This window comes from Hoplias malabaricus, chromosome 17, assembly GCF_029633855.1.
Source record: "Hoplias malabaricus isolate fHopMal1 chromosome 17, fHopMal1.hap1, whole genome shotgun sequence".
Lineage (NCBI taxonomy): Eukaryota > Metazoa > Chordata > Actinopteri > Characiformes > Erythrinidae > Hoplias > Hoplias malabaricus.
The window spans coordinates 12,220,226-12,235,756 of NC_089816.1; the positions used below are offsets into that span (position 1 = coordinate 12,220,226).

General features: G+C 38.4%; 1 protein-coding gene across 4 annotated transcripts in view; it reads right to left on the reverse strand.

Moving 5' to 3' along the window:
- Positions 1–10,991, reverse strand: part of atp8a1 (ATPase phospholipid transporting 8A1) — a 121,929-nt gene extending 110,938 nt beyond the window's left edge. For all 4 annotated transcript variants that reach the window (XM_066648822.1, XM_066648819.1, XM_066648821.1 and 1 more), the window contains exon 1: positions 10,699–10,991. In XM_066648822.1, the coding sequence (XP_066504919.1) occupies positions 10,699–10,747 (49 nt within the window). In that variant the 5' untranslated portion in view covers positions 10,748–10,991. The remainder of the gene's footprint in view (positions 1–10,698) is intronic.
- Positions 10,992–15,531: the final 4,540 nt, after the last annotated feature.

Sequence of the window (15,531 nt, forward strand, 5' to 3'; positions counted from 1 at the left end):
TGATCAATTCTGACACTGTAAAACAGTTCTGTAAATTTTATGATAAAAAAACTGTAAAACCATGAGAGTAAATGGCTATAAACTCTATAAAGGTTGAAAACAGTTTCTGTAACAGTGAAATACTGTAAAAACTTTTATCAGCAAAAACACAATCCCTTTACTGTAAAAAATAATTTCCATGTTAAATGCACAAACCATTATCTTTATAAAAATACTGTAATGTCATATACATTTTGACCGTTTTTTACAGTGAAATTTTGGCAACCACAGCTACTGTTTTTTTACCGTTATTTTTATGGATTTTCTTTTTTTTTTTTGCACAATGGGGCGGAGATTACAGTCTTGTAGGAGTTGATGGCAGAAAGATTAAATAGATGCAGTGGCAGACTGACAGGAACAATAGACCTCTCACTAAGACACTACCATGCCTGATCTGGCCTGACACCTTGATAACTCTGTGGGTAAAAAAAGACATCACAGCAGGTCAGTCAGCTGACAGACAGAGAAGTAGTCAGAGAAAACAAATAACAGTCATGCATTATCCTATTTTTAAACATGCTAGCTGTATGTTTACAGTATGTCAAAGAGGCAAAGAACCATTTCTTTCATTAAGTACATCGTAAAAATGATGTCTAGATTGTTTCTTCATTTGGGGGATCACAACTCCCATGTAATTGTTTAAATTGTCAAGTTGTTGCAATTTGTTATTACAAATTGATGTTATATATCTTAAATCAACCTGTGTTCTTTAATACAGTGCAGATTGTTCTATTGCAGGACATGATTACCTGACGTCAGCAAATCATAAACACATCAAATTATTTCAGTTCACTCTAGAGTCAGGAGATTTTTGCCTTCTCCAGTTTAACTTCAGTGTCGTAGTGCCACTGTCTAATTACTTTTTATTGCTGAGAAAAAAGGAAAAAAGTAAATGTTCAATGGATACGTCACTCCAGCTAATCAAAGCACACCGACAATAAACAAGAGGTTTTTATTGTTGTAGTATCATATGGAAAAATAAGAGAGGCTGGTTTGTTATTTAAATAATTTTGGATAGAAAGATAAACAAACAGAAAGACGCAGAAAGGAAAAAATAATAGTACACAATTGCCAATAGGTTTAGTCTTGGTAAGTGAGTCAGAGGTAGAGAAACAGGCAGAGAGAGATGCAAGAAAATGAAAACAGCTAATTTGTTGTCTGACATCGATGGTATCATGTGTTATTGGCCAGACATCTCAAAACCAAAGTAGGGAACTGAAATCATTGCCACATTCTATCACATAAGTTTCAACAGTTTTTCAGTTGCCTGGAAAACAAGACTATAGAATCAAAAATATGCCTATAACAGCTGCATTTAATAGTCCTTCCAATATAAGCCCACAATATGTACCATTACAGACATCTGATAGTGGGGCCAGGCGGAACAGCAGGCTGGTAATACAATACCTCTTTAAATGTCATGCAAGCCCACCGCAATAGCGGGAGACTGAAGGTGTAATCAGGAGACTTGCATAGAAGCTCAGGGGCACTGAAAGCACTGAGCCGAAGCGGATGAGAACGGGCAGAAAGGGCTTGAGAGTGTGTCGATAGTGCAGCATGAAAAGAGGCATGCAGTCCCCACAGAGCCACTGGCTGACCAGCCATTCAATTAAAGCAGAAGGGTAAAATACAGCTGCAGGGCTTAAGCTATCGATTTCTGAATGCACGACTCAGAGAAAATGAACATAGAAAAAATTACCCAACTTAAAGTTGCAAAGAATTAAAAAAAACAAAGGACATAAAAATAGATAATATCACTTAACTGTGCATTCATTTTAATGCTGACACCAATTCCAGCCTCTTAATTCCCAAATCACCTGGTGGCCAATTAGTTTAGCTGGTTTAAATGAGCTAAATACGGAATACCATAGAAAGTTATCTTAATATACCGATATTAAATACACAGATCAATATCTAGGCCCAAGACAAACACCCACCAGTATTCAAATGTCATAAAAACATGAGAACAATCCTGCCAAATTTCCATTATGCACATTATTGACAAATTACAAATCACATTATTGTTGACAAATTAAATACATTATGAGAACCCACAAGCTATTTGGTGCTGTAGTGTCTATGTCTGTATTCTTAAGTATTTTTGCATCTCAGTTTCCAATAATGGGTTTATTGCAGAGGAATGTTCTCTTAAATCACATATTGCTTCCTGAATAGTGATTTTTTTCCCTTCAGGTTGCAATAAATTATAGATTAAAATATAACTATCTAGTAATTAATAAAAAATCCTGTAATTAACAAAAAATATAATAATAATAATAATAGTAATAACAATAATAATAATAATTTGGGGCAATTACATGGCCTTAAGGTTAGAGAAGCAAGCTTTTGTTGTGTGTTAGCTGTGCCTAGTGCGTGAGAAGAATTGCTCACTTGTGTGTGTTTGTGTGTTCACTACCACAGATAAGTTAAATGCAGAGAAACCTATTTCATATTGCTCTTAGTCACATTTATTTCCAAAAATAAATAAAAGTGAGCTGGTAAGTTTGCTATCTGGAGCAGTAGGAAATGTACATGGTGTTAAGATTAATGCCACAGACTTCATCATGTGCTTCAGTAGAAAGCTAAATATAAGCAGCTTAAAACCTTGATATACCCTTATATAATTGTTATGTCAACTGTTATGTCTATATACTGTCAAATGTTATAGTGCTTGTCAGAGAGTGGGTAGTGTGCTCAGCCCTCCTGTCAGTGTGTTTTCACATGTATTAAGAGTCTTTGGTATCTGACCGATGGCCTACTCCTTCTAAGATTAACCAAGCTTCCATATGCATCATTCATTTATGTTGTATTAATATTTCAGCAAGCACAAGCCTAATTTGTATTCATGACGCAAGTTCATGGACACACATTACTGTGGGAATGTACGGACCATGCCCATGAGTGGAAATTCACTGATTATTTCAGAAACCCAGACTTTTTATTTTTTTTTGAGGGAATAAATATCTACAAAGTTGCAATGTACAGAAAGAAAAGCCTGGTGGTGCTGTGTGATTCATAGGCTTCTCTGAAACATCCTAGGATGTGGAAACTGCTGCTGGTTGGGGGTGAGGGTAAATCTAGATAGGCTGCCAGATGAAGAGTGTGGGATTAAAAAACAAACAATCAGTAGAGTGACTACGTGTATTATATGTTAAAGAAACAGAAAAAATACTGATACAAGAAAGAGAACTGACATACATCTTATACGGTAGAGAGAGACCTAGAGAAAGTGTGTGTGTGTGTGTGTGTGTGTGTGTGTGAGAGAGAGAGAGAGAGAGAGAGAGAGAGAGAGAGAGAGATGGGGGTCGGAGAGAGCTAGGTCTTTCATGTTTCATGAATGATACAGCTGATCTAATCCAGCATGTGTCTGATCCATTCATAAGCGAAGAAAACACACACTCACACACATACACAAACACACATTCAAAAAATAATCTACCATTCAATTAATTTCTTATCTCTGATCTAAGATGATTCCAGAGTGTCAGAAAAATAAATGAAGAGAAAAGATAGCATGCATAAATAAATAATAAATAAATTAACATAAAATAAAATAAAATAAAACAGTGAACCTACTGATTTTTGCTCCACTATATGCGCCAGAGTTTTTTATTGTCTATGAAATACAGCAACCTGATAAGCATTCCTGCACTTTACCTCACACTGTGACCCCGGACTATTGTTGCATACATATCTTGCACATTCTAAATTTTACACATTAACTCTTGTACATTTTTTTATTACAAATTATCTCCTAGATATTGTAAAACTCTATAATTTGCACATTACTTCCTATACTCTTACTGCTCTGTGGCTGCTACCAGGAAGACTGCTGTGCAGATCTTCTACATAAAACACAGGTAACAATTTTTGTCTGTATTGTGTTGTACTGTCTGTCTGTCTGCACTAGTACTTGTGTTGCACTTGTGTTTATCTGCACACATATTTTGTGTTGCACAATTGTCCCGGAGGAATGTTGTCTCGTTTCATTGTGTACTCTGTATATATAATACTCTCTTGAATCGCCTGAATCTCTCTTAAAGTAACATTGGGACACCACAACTCTGCTCCTCTTGAATACCACAGCCTCATTAATATTGTCTGTGGTATTCAAGAGGAACAGGGACCATGAAGCCAATATTTTTTAATGTACATATCGACAAAGTCAATAACAAGACCATATGGAAACATTAAGACATTTTAGAAACTGCTTAAGACTTTTATTTATATAACATTTATTAATAAAGTGTCACTGTGAAGGTACACAAACACTGACCTTGTTAGCCAAATTAAGGAGGAAAACGAATCCACTGTGTATTGGTTGTGTGTAATTAAGTTGGTGGAACTGCAAAAAAACCTTTTATAGAGCACTGCCCCGTCTACAGGCGCAAAACAAACGACTGCTCTTCTACCTCTTGGAGTAGAAGTAGAATGATGGCTCACAGATACAGACAGCAAAAAGCACCCCTAAATTCTACCTTATATACCACACATACCTGCTGTGAAAGATGTATGACTAAACATGAAACATTGCATACCTACCTCTGCTCTTGAAGAGAAAAAATTTGAGAAATGACCATGATGTTGATGCTTTAGAAAACTGAGACTAGTCATATCTTGATAGAAACAATCACATTAAATCCAAACAGTGCTAATCTAATATCATACCATTATAAACCTCATACCATGAGCATACACGCGGAATTAAACAAAGACTTCTGTGGAAACCATAAAATAGGCCATAATCCAAATAGATAAGATGAAAATGGAACATCATTTGTACTGCTACCAAAAAACCTCCATTGCTCAGATTAAAATCAGCCACAGTAATGGAGAAAATATACAAAACACACCAATACACAATACCCTGTACACACAAACATTACCCCAAAGAAACTGAACACCAGTGCTGTAGTACTGAAAGACAGACAGACAGACAGAGAGAGAGAGAGAGAGAGAGAGAGAGAGAGAGAGAGAGCTAAAGAGTGAGGAAGAGAGAAAGGCAGAGGGGGTAGGTCTTTCTTTCATCTTTCTTGAATGATAGAGCAGGTTCGATCAAGCACATGTCAACCTCCATCATAACCTCTATTTAGCTCTGTAATTTCACATTTATCTCAGTGTTTTACAGCTGTAGTCAAGTGAAATAATAGACCAATTGTAACAATATTTACATTTTTTTTAATTTACAAAATTATATATTTCCTTAAAGTCTCAGACCATAAAAATGGATTTATAAGGATTTTTATTAAATTTGAAACTGAGTTTAGTCATGTAATCATAACAGCTTTAAAGTAAACGTGTGAGGAATCAGTTCTAACCCTAACCCTGTTCACTCCACAGGTTTCAGTTTCCACAAACACTGGCATCAACAGGGACAAAGGGCTATTTGGCAAATGCTGAAAAGGTTACAAGTGTAGCTATCAGTACCACTGCAATGCACTGCAACAGCCAATTGGATATATGGTCCAGTTTGATTTGGGAATAAAGTGGTTGATTGCCATTAAAATGTAAGAGTACATACACTGAATACAGTGCATTAACTGAAGAGTCCCAAGAGTCATGACAGTAAGGATTAAATATGTAGTCTGAATATATCTGTACTTTTTCGCATTCATGCCTGAGATGAAAAGCATTTACATCCTAAACACCCGATTCCTTAGCAGCAATTTAGACACAAGCTTTGAATTACTTTTAAATTAAATGTATGCAGTGTGTTGATAATGATAGACATAGATTACCTACCTCTTATGTATGTCATGTCCCACATAACCTGCTGCATATATATATATATATATATATATATATAACTTGTGGCTACTTTGTTAGTGCAATACACTGCTGTTGTTTTATTGGATGTGAAAGCCTCTATTTAAACTGTCCACGTGCAAATGAATAGAAATGACAAATTTAAACTGTTCCATGTAGGGGACATGTTAGTATATGACTTAGTTTCACTTAGAAAACCAACAGAAGTTGTTATGTGGACATGGTGTCAAATTATAATTGCTTACATATGACAGTAATGACAAACATTGACAGTTTTTATTATCATCTGTGTGTGTGTGTGTGTGTGTGTGTGTCTGTATGATGAGAGAGCGGGAGGAAACACTGGCCTGTCAGTGGTGGGGAGGGAGGGAGGCAAGCAGCTCTCTTGGCTCCTGCCTAGGGATTTAACGCCACTCAGGTTTTGTGCAATCACAACAGCTGGACACAGTGCCTACAGCCATATCTGCCAGCAGGGAGCAACCTGTTGGACTACACACAGGGCACAGGCTATTCCTACATTAAAGCAGGGGTTGAAGAGAATTAAGGAGTCATTCCTATCTACAGCCACCTTCTTAAAAAGGGCTCAATTGAAAAGGGTTTAATTTAATGTGTAATGTGATATTGGAATTTGGCATTTAAGCAGAAGACTAGGGTGAATTTGCCACCATGTTCATGTTAATGTTAATGTGATTATGCAAAAAAACTGCATACAATATTCCGACAGTGTGACCTTTCACATGGATACAAAATGAACATAATTTCAATTATGACACACTCAGCCGTGTGTCTCAGTTACTCATTAATTTGTTTTCCAGAATGCAGTGACATAAAGTAACAGCCACTACAAAAGATTTCAGGGCGTAGATCAGTTTGTTAGTCATGTTAATCTTATGGGCTGTGGCTTGATTCAGATATTTGCTAAGGTGGAGCTACTGTAAATGCCACAAAACAAAGGCAAATGTTGAGAATTACCTCATCTCTGGCTTCAAGTTAGATCAGCTTGTCAGAAAGAATAGCACATCCTCATCAGTGTTTGTATCTGTAGAGCCTTCATATACAGGAGCAGTCAAAGGTTTGGACGCTTGTTCTCATTAGGGCTATTCACTGTATAGAACTGTGTACCGGCCCTACCTCTGCAAAACTCAAGTTTTGGTCTCAAACACATTAAGAAGCAGAAAAAAGCCCAAAACAAAGGAAACCCTCTGTGAGTGGGTCTGTCCAAACATTTGACTGGTACTGTACATCTGCACATTCTCTGCTTCCTTTCTGTATGTAACCAGAGCCAATAGGACGATAACACTGCCTTGCATCGCTCATCAGCTCCAAGTAAGTGTTAGATATAACAAATAAACTTAAATCTGAAACTTTCCTGAATATTACATTGCCTGCTGCTTTCCAGTGGTGAAGAGTGGGGGAGGAAAGCAGACAGTCACGACATCAGTTCAGATCCAGTCCAAGCTGGACCAAAAAAATATCAGATCTTGATGCTATTTTGTGAAAGCATTTGGGCGGCACATGAAAACCCAATCTCCCTGCGGTCCCTGCAAGACCGACCTTCGTGTCATCATTGGCCTCAGTGTGGGCAACTCATCAGATCCCAATCTCTGATCTCCTTCACCTGCACCCACACCACCTCCTCATACACAAATGCACCCACACCCTGTCAAACCGATAAGGCTGTTTTGGAAAGTGCCCTGGCCTGTCCTGCTGAAATTCTGCACACATGTTTCCAATGCAGAAAGGCAGATGCGGCAGTAGAGGTTCATTTAATTTCTCTAGCAGCACAACGCGGTCCAGTAATCCACTTAATGTATTAACTGATACAGGAATGCAACTGACCCCTGGAAATATCACTTCAAGTTTCTTATCAGTGTTATTTCATTCATTCATTATCTGTAACCCTTATCCAATTCAGAGTCGCAGTGGGTCCAGAGCCTACCTGGAATCATTGTGCGCAAGATGGAAATACACCCTGGAGGGGGTGCCAGTCCTTCACAGGGCAACACAGACACACACACACACATATTCACACCTACAGACACTTTCGAGTGTGTTTTTGGACTGTGGGAGGAAACCGGAGCACCCGGAGGAAACCCACACAGAGACTGGGAGAACACACCACACTCCTCACAGACAGTCACCCAGAGGAAACCCACGCAGAGACTGGGAGAACACACCAAACTCCTCACAGTCACCCAGAGTAGGACTCGAACCCACAACCTCCAGGTCCCTGGAGCTGTGCGACACTACCTGCTGCACTACCATGCCGCCCCAGTGTTATTACAGTATTATCCAAATACTGTTAAAACATGACATGTGTTAATGCCTTTGAGAAATAGGCAATATCTGAAAAAAACTGGGCAACAATATGGTGGAATATTCATCAAAAAATAACATTACAACATTTTTTAAAAATGTACAAAAGACAATATTTCTCATTTAGCTTTTTAATGTTTAGAACAAATGCACCAGCAAAAACAGTACATGCACATTTAATAGATGCTTTAAAAAAACTATAGAAATGTATTTGTTAATTCAGTGTTTGCAAAATGTAACAACTAAATTATCTAAACCTCTTTTATGATTCAAAGAACTGTTCAGTGCCCTAGAAGTACTGACTAGACACACAATATACTCAGAAAAGCATACAATGACTATTATATTAATCATAACTATAGCATAAATAAGTTATGATAACATTGATAACATAATAAAGGAGGCAAAAAAAACCTGCTGTCCACTGAGCCCAGAGTTTAACACAGGTCACCCAACTTGATAGGGCACAATGTGATGAAGTAAAGGGATGAGGGGAAAGGACTGTGTTTTGGCCTGACTGACTGAGCTGGTCTTCATTACGTAATCATTTCCCAGGGTCCTGCCCTCTTGCAAAAAGAGCTACACTGATGCGCCACAGTGATTAAACCTCAAGCAGGAGGCCAAAGAATAGAGAAACTCCCCAAAACAGCTCCAGCAGCACTAACTAATACAGTTGAAAACATCTTCTCTCAGGACAGAGTAGGTCACAGTCCTGATCAGACACTTAGGTCTCTATCGATCGCAACATGCTTAGAAATGCTTGCACAGACAAATTGGATCCTTTTCCAACAAGGTACTGAGGGAGCAAAGGATGGGCCTGGTCCAGAGCCACAGCCAAGAAGAAAACAGAGAGCTTACCGTTTGAGGCGGGAAAGCTGGAAAATTGGGATAATGGAGAAAGTTACTGAATTATTGATGATTTTAATCACATGAGGACAGCAGCAGTCAACATTCTCCTGAAACTATGCTTTGCTGAATTATTTAGAGGTCCATGAACACAGTCTCATTCGGTTTTTGGCACAAATCCATAGAGCAAATGCATTAGGTGACAAATTGCATTTCATATGGTAAATGAAAAAATCATAAATCATTCTTGTTTACAATCCACCAACTGCAATATATTTCCACAATGCTAAGGTCCTTAATCAGACAAATAAGCTAGACATAACCTATTCCTGGTACAAACTACAAAGAAGTGCATCCTCAGCAGTAAACTTTACAAATGAAACTTGATATATGTCTGGGAGTCAGCCCTTTAGAGAGTGGGCAGTGCGGTCATTATGGCAATGCCATTTCAACTGAAGTGCAGACAAACAGTGGCAGTTTGCTGGCAAGATCAATACAAATTCAGCCATCTGCATCTAGCCCAAGGCTGCCATTTAACATTCAGCCCTACATCTCCTTTCTAAATACATTAGTGATCTGATCCAAGCATATGTCTTGGTCATACATTTAAACTGAATAGGGGAATTTAACAGGATAATTCTCACAAATGATAAATTGAACAGATGCAAATGAAATGAAGCAACCTGTGGAGCTCTCTGCATGAGACTCAGTAATGCTACAAACATGATCTTCATCACCTCTAATACTAATATGAATATTTACAAGTCACTAGATTCTCCCAAATTATTTAATCAGAGTAGCACTATATGGAGTTGTGGGATAATGATGAAGGGTTCTTTTGGGGAAAAAAAACATTATTATCATGTAAAGAGCAAGATATCTGTGTATATAGTGGTTTTTAAAGCAACTTTATATGAAGTCATTTCATGAAGTGGTTGCAAATATATTGTCTGATACATGACAGAGATATGAGGTGTATACTATAATCATATTTTTCATTAACTAGCATACATTACATACTGAAGACATGTAATGAAGACATACTGGGTCATTCTGAGCAATAAACAAAAGGGTTGCATTGTTGACACTGAAGCTCCTGGTTACTGTTAGCCACACTGTAAACAATCTAAAGTCTTTCAGTTTTGTTACAGCTCACCAACTGACATCATCACACATTGAATGCTGTTGTGCACAACTCAATAAGCCAACTGTTTTAAAATGTCAATGGGGTTTCCTTTAAGCAGAAGAATAACATTTAAACGAATGCCTGTCGACGCTCGGCTATAATAATAATATGGCAGTGCAATGTGCTGTATCTGCTCTGGGATCAGTGTCCTGCCAGTTAAGCAGCTGTTGTGTCTCTAAGCCCCACAGACTGGACCGTTACAGCGGAGCTAAGCCTATCAACAACTTCACTAGCAGCTTCCAGGCCTCTTCTCTCCCTTCCCTCAACAGTTCGTCGACCACAAAAAAAGAAAGAAATGCTACACACACAGAAGCTACAAAGACCTTAGTGTAAACATTTTCCGAGATTGTATTTATGGGGTAGCAGGACGGTTGTTGGAAAAAGTACACCGCCTACATTATCTGTTTCATTCAGCGTACATTGTTCGCCTAGTTGGGTGTGTGATATCTGCAACTTTTATGTAGAGATAGGCTATGACGCTTCCATGTTGGGTTCCTCCGCTTCTCAGACGATTTCTAAACCTTGGTTGCTGGGTTATTTCTTACCTTCAGCTCTGGAGCGGAGGTCTGACATAGTTCTCTGAACCGGAGGCATCTTGACTCAGTTTGAACCGAGTAACGGCACCTGTCAGCCGCCTCTTTCTCCTCCTCCCTCCGCCGGTCTGTCCAGGAATTTAAGCGCTGCTCGTCGTCAAAAGACGGTCTGCCAGCGGCTTATTTCTCACAGGTTTTCATTGTTCATGAACGAACCTCATTAGTCCGTTTCGACCCGCCGCTTTCGCCTGCATCCGTTTTTTCCGCCCAAAAACATACAACAGTCGCGCACATGCACGCAGCGATAAAGCGCTCGCAACGGAACAGTGGGAAACCAGTGCCGCTTCACAAGTTGGAGCGTACCATCGTCAGTGCCGGGGGAAGATTTTCTCAACACGGCGAGTGACTCATAGTTTCCACCCTAAAAATAAGTCATCCCATATATGAAGTGTGTCAGATTTAATAAAAATATTTACTTTGACTATTCAAAGGGGGATATTAAATTTCTGTAAAACCAAACGTGACCAGTATCGCGAGCTCCCCCTGTCGTGAAGCAAGATTGGACGGCTCCAGTGGAGATTCCCCTCTGCAGTTACTCATTGTTTCGAGAGGGGGATTGCAGAGAGAAACAGTGACAACAGCAGCACACACTGCTTCTTTATTTCTTTATTTCTTTATCTCAGCGCCTGCAGCTATCACGACCACACCGCTCCTCTTCTTATACTGCTCATCAAATAATCATAGAACAATTTCACAAATTCCTCTTCAGTCTGCCTCTAACAGGCTGGGTTTTCAGTAGCAATGTGTTTTGCCTGTTGTCAGTTTGCACCCACTAATGGATTAAAGTATTGACAAAAGACCGTTGCAGGGAAAATCAAGGTTTTTTTTTAACCTTGTTAATATGTCATGTGATATTGTATAAGCTAGAAGACATATCATAGGCAAAATAAACAGTCGACGCTATGGCCGAGCACTTCAGCTTTGAAGCTGCAGTGTTCAAAAGCCATTCTCAAACGGGCAGATTCAGAGGCAGGGCTTGTTACATCATAAACCCAAGGAACCAATCTTGTCATCTTGCTGCTTGCACGAGGTAAAGGAAGTAAAGGCAGGGATTCGTTGCAGATTGATAAATCCATGCATTCTGATTAAAGATAACACTGCAGGCCTATTTAAGGCACAAAATTTAATCATTTATATCTTGGGATTAACTTCTACATATGTATTTCTGATGAATAGAAGTGCGTTTTTAGGAATTTAAAGGTAATGTCTATGATTGTAATAAAAAACAGTTTATGAAATTTAGATGATGTTCCTCACCATTTGCTAGCTCTCCAGTCTGAGAGCAGGAAAACGGTCTAACATGTTTATAAAACCCCAGTGTCTGTAACAAAAAACAAAACAAAAAACAAAACAAAGCTCAGTGCTAGGCGTTCTCCCTCTGCTCATAGCAAAGAGACCTCCAAACATTGAAAATCATGAAAAGAGATGAGGATATTTCTTTATTCCTGCTTCATATGTAGATAATATTGACTTATTTTTGCTGTTTCAGATTATTTAGGTAGGAACCCACTCTAAATTCAGGAGGTTGCCAAATGCATGAAAGTAATCACAGACCAAAAGTGCTAAAAAACTTAATAATTCGATCTTCTCCGATCTTCTCCAGATTCTGCAACTGATAAAGCCTGAAAATACTTGACATACCCACTCCATTCAAATTGTGTTTAAAGGTCTCATCAGTGAGAGGTGTGCTATATCGTTTTGAAGTCAAAAGTATTTGTCATTTTTAATAAATTTATATTTCATAGGAATGAAAAACACTTCTCACTCTTCTCTCTCCCTCTCACTCCTCTTTCCCACTCGCCTTTCACTCCTCTCTTCCTCTTACTCCTCATTCTTATTCTTATTCTCCCAAAATTTTTCAGACATGCCTGCCAAAAACTCTACCCACCCAATCCCACACACACACACACACACACACACACACACTTACACACACACACTTTCAACTCTTTTCAAGCACTTTGTATTTCCTTCAGGTCAAATTTAGTTTCATTGGCACCCCAGTCATTATGGACAATCCATTTTGAATTCAGGGGTTTTCTACTGCCTCTATATTACTACATTTATCCAAATGACAGACAGTGTAATGTGTGATAGTTATATCTCAGATGTTATTGCATTGTTTTTATTGCACCTCACAAGTGTCTTTTAAGAAATGTTAACTGATATTTCATTCAGTAATTCTGTAAGACATTTCATTCTTTCTGCTGGGTTTTCCCTATGCTACAATGGAAGCTCGTATTACAGATATCTAATGGTGTTTGAAAAACCTGATTAGATTTTAATGTCATATTTATGAAGCAAATGAAAGATATGATAAATGACATTCATAATGCACTATATAATATTGTATTTTCATGTTACATAGAAAAATAGTTGTAATCTCAAGGGGCCTTAATGGTGTGATCTAATTTCAGTGGTTTTCTTTCTGTCTCCCCCTCCAAGTCGGTGTTCACACGTCTGCGCAGAGATTTTGGGTCTATGGCTCCTGCCGTTGCCTAGCAACAGTGACAAGAAGCCTGCCTCTTTGATTATGTGTGTGCTGGTTTTATGTTTGGGCTCATATCAGTCTAAATAATGACTCATGCTCCAAATCCACATGCACATCCACATAGATGCAGTGCTATGGGGAGGAACATTTTTACTAGGTTTTGTTCTTTGTTGTTCATGGAAACCAGTATTGATTTTTGTGGCCATATTGAATGGATAACCCTGGATACAGGGTTTTTGGCTATTAATGTACATTTTAGAATTAATGTTGCTCCTCATAATACTGTATTAATGTTGTACACTTTTTCCACAATTTAGTTTATGTCAATTTGGCACAGTTTAATTTATCCCATGTTTACTCATGTAGGCAGACCACAAAAAACAGACTGGGTTGTTTTACTTCAGGTTTGTGCTCCAAGGAGCTCCAGATACACACATTAATGTTTTTCATAACATGTCCTCTTTAAAGTCAATAGAGTCAAAGACAGACGATTGCATTGTCTGGTGATTCTAGAAATAAACCTAGAACAATTAACATTATGTTGCTTCTCTCCAAAGCATTACAGACATGATCTGTGGGCTTGACAGTATTTCCCAGGTTTGATGTGAGGACTGCAGGACATACAGACACTGATGCATTGATTCCTTTGTCTCTGTCCACAAGGCTGCTCAGAGAGGAATTGTATTGACAGTAAGGGAGCCCTCCCTCCAGGAACATAATCACCACTGACAGATTAACAAGCTGTAAATAAGCAGTGCACAGCTCTGAACCATACATATCATTTATTTTCTGAAACATGTCATTATCAAGCTTTTTAACATTGCAACAAACTACTGAAGCTCAATGCTGTCTGAATGTGAACCGAGTTTTTCACAAATTTCACGAGGTGAATTCTAGCATTTTATGCGTTTTCATATGAGATTCATTTAGCTTCTTATGTATCATCTGATATATCTTTATGTCAGATGAACGTTAGCATTCCATTGAATCAGTTGACGATAGAATTTGACTGAAATGAATACCATACAAATAAAATCAACATTAATGTCAAGGATTGCCAAATATACTTTTACTAGGGGTTATCCATTCAGGATGCTCTCAGAAATTAATACTGATTCCAGAAAGAATAAACCAGGACTCCTATGAAAACTGTTAATCCCCATAGCATTTATGTATTTATATGGAATGGGGATTTGCAGCATTATAGAAGCATTTTATGTAGTAGGGTCTAATATCTGGTTAAAGTGGAGCTACAGGCTGTGACTGTGGTATATCATACTGCTCAACCCACTAACCACCAGGCTGTTTTACTCAAGACTTACCCTGTCTGCAAGTGCACAGCTGATGCAGCACTGCAGTAGCAGACTAATAGCAGCAGTGAAAGAGTGCGTGCTGCATCCACATCCTCCTACATGGGTCAGGATCTATCTAATTGCACATGCAAATGTATGCAAATCTCCTGGTGTAATTGTTAGAATTGTGGAAATCATGAATATGCACTTGAATCCTGAATACAGCTAACGATAACAGGTATTACATACCACAGCTTATTCTAGTTCTAATAAAAATAAAATAAAAAAAGTTCTAGCACCTTGTTCTAGTAAAACTTTCTTCAGCCCCCAGAGAGCTAATGCTAAATTTAAAATGTAATATGGCTTTGCTGCCTTTTGTGCAGTTCTCTCCCATCTTGAATTAAACAAGGAAGTTATTGATGACACTGGTGTACCTCAGACTCTACATACAAAAGTTTCATTCCAAATGCTGTATATCTTTTTTATATAAATTATATATAAATGTAATGGAAAAGACTATACTTTTCTCCAAACCATTAGAAACCAAATAGAAAAAAGAAACCATAACACACCACCACAAAGCAGCCCACAGCCTCATAGCCTAGACTCTTGGTCTCCACAGAGCATCAGGGTGTTACATTAGCGCCTGTCAGTCAGCAGTCTAATGTCAGCACCTGTCCTGCTACAATTGCAACCTTTCCACACAACCCGATCACCAACACCTTTATCCGAAGAACAACAGCTGGGCATTTGCTGGGATAATAAAGCCCGAGGGTTAGGGGACAGTGAACTTAGCAGATATTGATCTTGGAGGCTAATTAAAACACAGACACCCTCCATCTTTATTTAGTTCATAAGCTCCAGGCGTGTGGGTGAAAACTGCATTTTACTGACTGATGGATTCTCAGAAGGAGCCAAAAGACTGCACCGGCTGTAGACATCAGTGGAGTGTGATATTTTATGCTGTGAATATGAAAATATATCATGCAAATATAATGTGCA